At 38.0% G+C, this 11,198-nt stretch overlaps 2 protein-coding genes across 2 annotated transcripts; both read right to left on the reverse strand.

Annotated features, from left to right (window-relative positions):
• Positions 1–1,174: 1,174 nt before the first annotated feature.
• Positions 1,175–7,629, reverse strand: LOC128011593 (selenide, water dikinase 3-like). Its single transcript, XM_052594190.1, has 8 exons — positions 7,173–7,629; positions 6,043–6,146; positions 5,855–5,962; positions 5,588–5,742; positions 4,631–4,721; positions 4,363–4,462; positions 3,537–3,749; positions 1,175–3,094 (listed from the first exon to the last, which is right to left on the reverse strand). The coding sequence occupies exons 1-8, from the start codon at positions 7,471–7,473 to the stop codon at positions 2,820–2,822; spliced, it is 1,347 nt and encodes a 448-aa protein (XP_052450150.1). The 5' UTR covers positions 7,474–7,629; the 3' UTR covers positions 1,175–2,819.
• Positions 7,630–8,196: 567 nt separating this feature from the next.
• Positions 8,197–10,102, reverse strand: LOC128011594 (translocon-associated protein subunit delta-like). The gene is made up of 6 exons (XM_052594191.1): positions 9,935–10,102; positions 9,623–9,741; positions 9,467–9,541; positions 9,053–9,142; positions 8,715–8,780; positions 8,197–8,518 (listed from the first exon to the last, which is right to left on the reverse strand). Exons 1-6 carry the CDS (start codon positions 9,984–9,986, stop codon positions 8,414–8,416), a joined length of 507 nt encoding a protein of 168 aa, XP_052450151.1. The 5' UTR covers positions 9,987–10,102; the 3' UTR covers positions 8,197–8,413.
• Positions 10,103–11,198: the final 1,096 nt, after the last annotated feature.

Raw genomic sequence — 11,198 nt, forward strand, 5'->3', positions numbered from 1 at the left:
CTTCTGCACATGCCTTTTTTTTAACAGAGGGACTTTGCGGGGGATTCTTGAAAATAGATTAGCTTCACACAGACGTCTTCTAACTGTCACAGTACTTACAGGTAACTCCAGACTGTCTTTGATCATCCTGGAGGTGATCATTGGCTGAGCCTTTGCCATTCTGGTTATTCTTCTATCCATTTTGATGGTTGTCTTCCGTTTTCTTCCACGTCTCTCTGGTTTTGCTCTCCATTTTAAGGCATTGGAGATCATTTTAGCTGAACAGCCTATCATTTTTTGCACCTCTTTATAGGTTTTCCCCTCTCTAATCAACTTTTTAATCAAAGTATGCTGTTCTTCTGAACAATGTCTTGAACGACCCATTTTCCTCAGCTTTCAAATGCATGTTCAACAAGTGTTGGCTTCATCCTTAAATAGGGGCCACCTGATTCACACCTGTTTCTTCACAAAATTGATGACCTCAGTGATTGAATGCCACACTGCTATTTTTTTGAACACACCCCTTTCAACTAATTCAACTAATTGCCCAATTGCACAGCCTTAAGAGCGTGCATATCATGAATGCTGAGTCTCATTTGTTTTCTGAGAATCTACTGAACCTACTGGTAACTTGTTTGCCACGTAGCAATAAAAAAATATACGAAAAACCTTGATTATTCTGGTTAGTCACATTGTACTGCTATTATTTTGAACAATACTGTATTTGGAGATATGTAGATTTCGAATGTTTTCTGAGTGCATGAAGTGGCTAAAACAAATGTATTCTCCAGTACTAAATATTTAACTTGTAAGTTCAATAACTTTGTGATATGACAAATCTTCCTTATTTTGATAAAAATGAATTAATGCTTCAGCCTACATCTGTCCTTTGGCAAAAGATGAAGTAAAAAAAAAAATCAGTTTCATATCGTTCACATTTATGACCACTGTGTTCAGTTTTCCCTTTGCTCAGACACCAATTGCCATATCCTCGAAAAATGCATTGTTTATCATACACTCAAATTAAATGTAAATTACGGTTCAAAAGAGGTAAACTAAAGCAGCATGATGTTAATGCAGCCAGAACAACCATCTTCCATCTCACAATGTTGCACTCTTCTGACACACTGTGGTCGACCATCTGCAACACATGTAGACTCTCAACGACAGAGACTGCAATGAATGACAGAGCCAGTTTAGAGAAGTGACAGGTTTATTACAGATGAAAACTGCAATGACAAAACCAGTGGCAAGTGAATGAACATGGCAGATCAGCTTATCCCTTCCTATTTAACATCAACCTCACCCGTCCCATGAGCTGGGTTTAGAGAGAGAGGCGTCATAAAGAGGACTGTGGACACTGCTGTTCTGTCCCAGCCATTCAATTGGCACAACAGGCATTCTGGGCTCACCCGCTGGACCAGAGAAAGCTGCTCAACCCTTTCTCAAATACAAAAGAGAGAACCAGACTACCTTATCTTCTGCTCAACAGATTGAATGAGAGAGAAGAAAGAGAGTTTCCGATGCACATCATCCATATGTCTCAACACAATCATTCAGAATTAACTGCTGCCCCTAAAACCATGACACACGTTACCCATATTCTAATGAATGAAGAACCAGTCTAACCAGCGTAAGGTCACTCTATTTAGGAAAACGAACCACAAGAGAGAACATTAACCTAATTTTACCAGGCATATGTCAGTGTTACAAGGATGTCCTATTAAAACAGGTGGAACATTCAGACCTATGTGGACTGTACAAGATTAGCATCACATAAAATAAAAACACTTGAAATTTGGATAACTGGATTTAAATCTTTGACACAAATTCAATATTGATTGTACCAATAAATATCACAATTAAACAGATGATTATGATTATTCAGGCCCCATGATACATTGGTGTGATAGTGTGTCCAGCTTTGACACCTCTGTCAGATGACTTTTGATTGTCACTATAGGATCATTGCTATTCAAAGCGTTTGATTGATCAGGAACTCACTGGAATGTTTTCTTGGTAAGCCTGGCTTCATTTTAGTGAGGTCCCAAAGCCACCACCTCGTAAAGCAGAAAGAATTACAAAAAAAAAAAAAAAACATTTTCTAGAGAAAGGAATAGTTCACCCCAAAATTTACATTTTTTCTATTATTTACTCAAATTCATGTTATTCTAAACCCATGTGTTGTTATTTTTTCAGAGGGACATGAAACAATCATTTCGAGCACTTTTCCTCATAACCATAATTACTCACTCATTCAGTGATCTGCTACTAAAGTTGATGGATCACAAATTTGAACAAATTCTGTCTGCTGATAGTAAAATGTGACTTTCTTACACAGTACTTTTTTTTTCATTCCAGTACAAATATCATTTAACTTTTAATTGAAGCATAAAAGATAAGATGTTCTGCTTCCTTAAACTTTTTCTTGTTTTATGCAGAAACTGTATTATTTTGATCCATTTTTTAAGAAGCGAGATGTCGGCTTGCCCCTCAGGTTGATGTAAAAATGTTTAGCTATGTGTGCTAGAAAATAAAACAAATACGGAATAGAAAATCTATTCCGCAACATGAGGCTAAATAACTTGCTGTTTGGGTGAACCATTCCTTTAAAGAACAGCTGAAAAACAGCTCAATTTGCAAAAAAGGGAAACAAAGTGGAGGTGTGTGTGTGTGTTTAAAAGAATGAGAGATGAAAATAAGTTTTCTTGTTGTCCATTCCATCTCCCACCAGGTAAATCTAAGTATTTTTGGTCTGTCGCTCTCAACGCTTTGGTTGAACAGGGGGAGGAAATGGACAGCAGGAGTAACCACACATACTCTGTGTCTGTTATGTGGAGTTAGGTCAGCTGCACCTCAGGAGGACTGGCATTATTGTTGCTCCCCTCCTGTGTGCTGACCACAGAGCCACGGTACGGGACCTCAATGATCCGAGGTTTGTCAATGATGCGGGCGCAGCGATTGCCCTTCTCCACGATGCCAATGATCCAAGCCTGCTGCCCATCGCCCGCCCCTCCGTCCTGCCCCACAGCTCCCGACAAACCCACACGACTAGATTTCATCTCGGCACAAAAGCGGGCTGCCTGCTCCCGTGGCAAGCAGATCAACAGACCACCTGAGAGAAGCAGGAAAAAGATTTTTATCTACCTAAGAGTTTGGAGAAATCTCTACAGACCAGGACAGTCTGAAATACTTAGGAATTAAGAGGGACCTCGAGTATAATATGTATCAAATATGAGAATGAATATTGTTTGTCCAATGACTGGAGTTGTATATATTTATGCTGTTCAGTGTACATTATATAACCTTTCATTTATTACTATTAATAATAAAACTAAAAACAAAAAGATACAAATCTTTCTCTATTAACGTTTTCTGAATGTCATTGACGTTGTCTGGCAATGCTTTTTGTTAAAATATTTGAAATGACAAACTTTACTTCTACAGAAAGGATCCAAAACGGATTATGTTAAGGTACTTCAGGTTTCAGTTTAAATTCAAAGTTATGACAATCATTGGTTCACAATTGTGTTTGTGCACTGAGCCGGGACTCTCACCTGATGTTTCAGAGGAAGTGCCCTGCAGAAGCCCAAACAGGTTGCCACCAGCCTTACTGATTGCGGCCATTTTGGAGATAATGGGAAGGTTGTGAATGACAAAGGCAACGTCATTTTTCTGCTGCTGGGCGAGATTCCGTGCGTGACCTATGATCCCGAAGCCTGTGATGTCTGTGGCAGCGTGTGCATTAAATTTGTGCATTAAGGCAGCAGCTGAAGATAGAAAGAAAACAAAAGTAACATTTAAAAACCATATAAAACTGGTTCTTAAAGTACCTTGTACTTAACCTTTCAAAACTTTGAACTCTGCATTTCTTTATGTTTTTGAAAACACTAATGCTCACCAAAGCTGCATTTATAGATCAAAAATACAGTAAAAACAGCAATATTATGAAATGAAATCAACTATTACTACAATTACTACAACGATTACTTCAACAATTACTACAACGAACCCAGACCTGGTAACAATTTAGAATAGGGAACACATTCACTATTAAGAGTTTTTCCTGAACAAACTTCTAATTTGCTGCTTATTAATAATTAAAAAGGTAGGCCAGTTGCTAAATTTATGGGGTGTATTAAGGGAATCTAAAATATGGTCATGCAGGAAAAGGCATTAATATGTGGTTAATAAGTATTGATAAACAGCCAATAATATATACATTTTTATTTTTTTCCTTTTTTCCCCTCACCATTTAAAAAAAGTAAACGTATAGGTCATTTGACCCACTACAAAGTTGCCAAACTAGGTTGTGTGTTTACTGAATATTGGCCCTACTGGTAAAATTAATCCACATTTAAGAATGCCTATGCAGTGACATACCAGTGCGATTGAGGGTGGCCATATTGAGCATAGCCTCCTGATAAGCTTGCTCCACCTCCTCCCTGGATATCACCAACTTTATCTTGTTCCACTTCTCAGGCTTCATGAATTAAGCATAAAGGTAAACAGATACAGAAAGAAATGAGATGAGATGAGATTACAATGATACATCTGGAGTTGTTATGTCTTCATAACGTCTACAAAAAAGGGGAGAAAAAACAGACAAGAAAATTCATCATATTTGATGCTAATACACAGCGGTACTCACTATATCCAGCCACTGATGGGCATTCACTGCTACTTGAGTTCCCAGAGGTTTAGTCAGAACTAACACATCTCCAGGTACAGCACTGTCAGGCCTGCAGACATTCATATACATGTGAGCATTTACACATCTAAAACCGAGAAGTGTCACACAATGGATATTCACTTGGATAATTGTGGAAATATCCATTAAGAAAAAATCAGAATCCTTTAGAACCGAGTGTACAACCAGTGTTGGGCAAGTTAATCCGAAAATGTAATCAAATGACTGATTACTCGTTTAAAAGTAATCACGTTATTGTTCTGATTACTTTATTTCAAAGTAATTAGTTATCATACATTACTTTTTTTCCTCTATGAAATATATTAAATCCCAGCATACACGCTCCCGATAAATATTTGTTATTAAAGCATCAACATTCACAGAACACTGTTATTTTTAACTAAAGCAAGCGGCTCCTGCGTGCATAGTTTGGGAGAATGCAAGTAAAGAGCACTGCATTTATAATCTCTAAAAGAATCTCACAAATCTCTGTTATAACACAATAAATAAATGCATATTTAATATTTCATAATGTCTACAATTCTTGTTATAATGAGAGGAAACGTGAGCATGCACATTTCAGCACAGCATTCCTCAACGCTGCAAACACGCGTTATAGCCTCAATAGAAACTCTGCATACTCTTGCACCTGCTAATCGTTCATATTTTATATTAGTTCATGTTGCTTTTGTGCAATAGATTAATAACAATTTATTTGTTTCAGATATTTTATTTTAAGATATTTCTATTATACTGGAGTCCCGTGAATCATTTTATTTTCCTGAATCCTGCACACACACGAGTCTCTGCACTTGCCTATCAAGTCTTGTCCCACGCGCTGCACTAAGTAATGCGTTACTGCCCAACACTGGTACAGGCACAGTCCTTTGATTCACGAGAAAGCAGACAGACACTCACATGATGAAATCATTGGGCTGGCACACCACAGAAGCCACGCCCCCGATGATGATCCAGGGATTGATGACTGTTTGTCCCCCGGTTACTGAAGTCCCAGCCTCCTCTGCTGCATCACGGAAGCCCTTCATCATCAGAGGCAACACCTGATCTCTCTCCTGAGAGAACAAAAGCACAGTACAAAGAGAATTAACCATTTCACACTCAGCTAAAACCTATACATAGAAAACCTATTAACAAATTGTAAAAAATAAAAAAATTTGAGCTCACCTTCTCATTCATCTTCTGACTGACGCTGAGAAGCATGAGCATGTTGTCACACTCAGTGATGCCCATGGCGTACAGATCACTCAGAACATTTGCACAAGCAATTCGTCCCTATAAAAGAATGGATGAGAGTCCCACTTATTCGCATGCTCCATGCTAACATTTCCGAAATATTAATAGAGATTACTCACCATCATGTAAGGATCCTCCACTAAAGGATAAAAGAAGTCTGTGGTTTGGACCAGGGAAAGACCTCCATGCCTCAGAGGGATCACACACGAGTCCATTCCAATCCCTGCAGATAAGAACCAACAGAGATATTATTTTTCACCCTCTGTAATTTCATGCACAGTGTGCATGCATATTTAAAGAAGCTTTGACTAATAATATAATATAGGTACTTAAATCCTTATGAAACCATTCAGTTGGCAACAGTATGAAGCATTGTTGTAGGATTACTTATGATCCATTTTGCAGTGGAAAGCATTAATTTATAGCCTGGGTCCATAGTTCACATCTCTTTCAAATGATTGCGTTATACTTCCTAGTAGTTTTTAATTAACAGGATAAGCCAAAGGTTAAACAAAAAGCTTTGCAAACACAGATGGTCTGTTTTTTTTCGAGATATATAAGAATAACATGAAAAATTTTTAGTACTTTGTAGTTCTGTTTTATACATAATAAATTATAACATATTGCATGCTGAATAACGTCTGTAATAAAAATAGAATCATATATTATTATAGTCAGGTTAATCAGCGTATATTAAAAGGACTGATGCAGGAAACAAAAACGGTTAGTTTGGGCTCTTTAGTTAATTCACTTTGACATTTGGCAATGATGGGGAATCTGCCTCATTTCCGCGAGTCGGTTCTTTTGAACAGATCGCTTCCATGAATAGGTTCACAAAACCGAGTCAGTGATTTTTTTTAAGATCACATAAAAAACACAAGTAATCAACATATTACTGCTTAATAATGTTTTTTCTTTTCTTTTTTTTTTCTTATTAACCAAAGAGTTTGATGTCACTATTTTATTAAATTCACCACTTATTGGGAAATTCTATCATTTAAGCCGGTTGTATTTATACAAATGTTGCTTTTGGCTATTCAATTAATCTAGCTTTCGTCCTATCAGTCAAATTCATGGTTCACTCCAAATGCACTTTCGATCAGCAAAAGCAAACTCAAAGTTTACTGCTTTTTTAAACTGTTCAATAGATTCATGAAAAAGATCCGACTCAGCAGAACCAGAGGTTGACGGATCAGCGCGCGGTGTTTGACAGCGCTAGTGTGACTGTGACAGGTCAGTCATACTTTACCTAGTCGAGGACCCTGAGCAACTGAAACAAGTCCGAATTCAGCGGTCTCGTCTCCAACACCCGCCCCCGAGCCGCCGTCCTCTCCGGGCAGGCGGTCCGGCTCTAGTCCCTGCAGGAGTTTGAGCAGAGTCTCCTGCGGGACTTTACACCCTCATCCCTTCAGATCGGAGAAGGCCGTGAGTCGGAAGCCGCGGTCTAGGCCGTGCTCCTCCGGGTTCAGCGCCTGGTATCCAGCCGGGTAAAAGGCTCCATACCCTCCCGCTCCGCCAGAGTCCACTGACGCTGGCTCAGAAACTGACATGGCTAGAGTAAATTTATTTACTCCTCATTTAGATAGTGCAACACGGGCGAGTCGTTTGACGGGATAAATGGCTGACAGAATCAAGAGAGCCCGTTTTATCTGCACGCTTGGTCATAAAAACGAGTGTGGACGCGGCGCGCTTGCGGACTGAACCATCTCACCCTGCGGAGGGGAGCGGAGACTCACCTTAAGCCACTAGTAAGAGAATTAATCGCTGACATAAAGACAATATTACTTCCAGAATACACTCAGACCGCATCATCTGTCAGAACACCGGCAGAGAAAGTGTAGGAAAATTAATCTCGCTCCAAATTTAACTACGTCTAGGATGATTTTCATTTGACTGGTCACACTAAACCCCCTCTAAAATAAGCATCGCATAGTCTGCTATCGTGAGCGCCGCCTATTGTGGGACTGCCATAGGTGCATCAGACGGTTGTATATTCATGCAAATTGTATATACAGTATGAGTATGTGTGTGTGTGTGTGTGTGTAAATACGTGATATCACAATGTTAATAGGGTAAGGCGCTTAATTATACAACCACTTTGTAAAAAAAAAAAAAATTATGAGTCAAGAAAACTGTGAAAATTGTTTATTCCCATAGTCAATGAATTTCATCGATATTTGGGATACTTCACAAAAGAGAACTTGACTATGATGGTTTAATATTAACAGCACAAATGAAAATTTTTATTTCTTTAATTTGAGTTTGTAAAAAAAAAAAAAAACATAAAAAAAAAAAAAAAAGTGTACATAACACCAACTTTGGGTGTTATAATTAATGTCCATATTGATATTTTGCCCCAAGCTCTACAACAAACCGGTCTTGTATTTTAGCCAGTAGTCCATGGCACTAAAATCTGCATATTAAATGTCAGAATAAGGAATGCCTCAAGACCAGTTTGAACAGTGTGGTGAAGAATTGACTTTTCTCCTCTCAAGCCTGGATTGCACTTTTGGTGCTGTAAGCCAAGTAATAGACCAAAATGCCAATCAGAGCAGCCAAGACCTCCGTGGACACCCAGGGACCACTCCATGCACCCTGCAATTCATAAATACACAGATTAATAAACATACAGAAACAAGTCATACAAAAGCACAGAATATACACAACTAGTAGCAACACAATCCAATGTGGAGGTATATTTTTGTAAATGTATGTTAACAGGTTTTTCTTAGCCCTAATCATTACACCGATAAGGCGCTTGTTGACAATGAAGATTGATATGCATATTTACCCTGTGATCCACATTGACAGAGAACAAAGGCTTGATGGCATCGACATCTTCATTGTTTCTCTGAGCCTGAAAGCATTAACATTTTTATCAGCACTGTTGAATATATAGTCCCATCAATTAGAAAAAAAAATTCATTATTTACTCACCCAAACATGTACTCATTTAGCCAAACTGTATTGGCGCTTAAGTTAAAGCATTTTTCATAAAATCATATTTTTATGCTTCACAGAAGCAAGTCAGTCATGTAGGTTTGGAATGACGTGTGGGTGAGCAAATGATGATAAAACTTTATATATATGGGAAATTACCCCAGAAAAAAAATCCTCAAATTTACCAACCTTCCTAAGAGTACTGTAAGACTCCTCGTCAAAGAATTTGACCTGATATGTGCCTGAGCTGGCCTGCTTATGAGGAACGCTCCATGAGACCTGGACAAAAACAAATCAGTACAACGGTGTCGTCACATATGCTGAAAAATCTTAGATGTATGGCTTTGTTAGAACATCACTAGAAAGTGAAATAAATACTGTCATCATTTAACTCACAGCCGTTCCAAACCTGAATGAATTTAAAAAGTAATTTTGCACAATGTTGGTACCCATACAGTTATTGGTTACTGTTATGGAAAAATATACTACGCAAGTCAACAGCTACCATCAACTGTTATCAACATTTGAACAAGTGGATGTGGAACAAATTATGACGAAATGTTTTTTTGGGTAACTTTCCCTTGAAATCCTCTGTAACCTTACCTGGTATTTGCCAACATCTTGGCCTCTGGTCACAGGAAACTGCTTACCATTAACGTCTGCATAAAGAGCAACACTCTAAAAACAAAACACAGGTGTGGTGAGTTCACACTTCTGTAATAATAAAGCGTGTATACATGTAACCGTTAGTCCACTGACCTGAGCTCCGTTAGCACACGCCAGACTCAGCTCGACGATGAACACGGTCTCGGAGGAGATGAGCGCGTCTGTCGTCGTGTATGAAGACGGAGAGATGATTGGGTCTGTGCAAGTCTCAGCTGAGGAGAGAAAACACCTCTCACATTACAGTGTATAACAGTTAACTATAAAGCTTTGTAATAGATGACTATGATAAAGCGGAACCAATTGAATGCAGCTTGAGACATCTCGATGTTAGCCTGCCTGACGATAATAAGCGAAAAGATTGAAAGCCGTATGAATGTTGTATATTGGACGGTAATTTAAAATTACCTGCACAAAGGCTCAGACAAAGAGCCAAAATCGCTGTTATAAATCGCATCATGTTGATCCCAGGACAGCTGAATCCACCTCTACTCACTCAAACCTGAAGAAAAAGAGCAGCGCTAGTCTTCACCCAATGAAACGCAGACAGACACGTCACCTCAACGGAAGAGTGACGCGTGTGATAGCGAGTGCGCCTCTGGTGAAAGCCGCCGGTACTGCACAGATCTGAAGTGATTAGTTAATATAATTGATGTTCTTATTATTATTATGAATACATCTAAATAATCGCAGAAAAATAAAATGCAAAAAAATTACATACAAATAGTTCTTACTATTAAGTTTTTTCCATATTAAACCAAATAAAAAGTGATGGGGATGCCTTGATATAAAAAACATGAGAACCACTGATGTAGATCTGGTGCACATCTGCATGATTTTCCACATCCCATTATTAATACTTTTAACCAACTGGTCAAGGGGACTATTAAATGTACTATGTGTTGTTGAATTATTGACATGTATCTATCTATATATTTTCAATATATTAAATTAAATTAATGCATTTAGCAGACGCTTTTATCCAAAGGGACTTACAGTGCATTCAGGCTATTTTTACATATCATGTGTTCCCGGGGAATCGAACCCCTCAACACTATATATATATATATATATATATATATACATACAGTGCTTGACGTTAACTTTTTTGCTAGTGGTTTTCCAAAGTTACTAGCCAAACAGCATTTTTATGTGTGATTAAATAGGATTTAATTTATAATTCAACTGAAAATTTTAATTGACAGTGCTAATATTAATATTATAATATAAAAATTATTACTCTTTGGTCAAAAAAAAAAAAAAATATGGATAAAATGACTATTTTGAGATTTGCTAAAGATTACAGTTTAGTTTTTAAGTTATTTTTTAAGATTACCTTGTGGACAGATGACTTGCTTCTTGCGTCAGATCAAGGCTGCATCTCACTACTAGTTTTACTTGGTCTTAGTGCTGCGTTCGACACCATAGATCATGACATAATCATAGATCGATTACAAAACTAAACAGGTATTCAAGGACAGGCTCTAAGATGGTTTAGATCATACCTGTCCGATCACAACCATTTTGTTTATTTAAATGGGGAGTCATTTCTTTTATCAGTGCCACAAGGATCCGTCCTAGGTCCCCTTCTATTTTCATTATACATGTTGCCCCTTGGTAATATTATTAGAAAATACGGGATTAGTTTCTACTGTTATGCTGATGATACTCA

This window comes from Carassius gibelio, chromosome B23, assembly GCF_023724105.1.
Source record: "Carassius gibelio isolate Cgi1373 ecotype wild population from Czech Republic chromosome B23, carGib1.2-hapl.c, whole genome shotgun sequence".
Classification (NCBI taxonomy): domain Eukaryota; kingdom Metazoa; phylum Chordata; class Actinopteri; order Cypriniformes; family Cyprinidae; genus Carassius; species Carassius gibelio.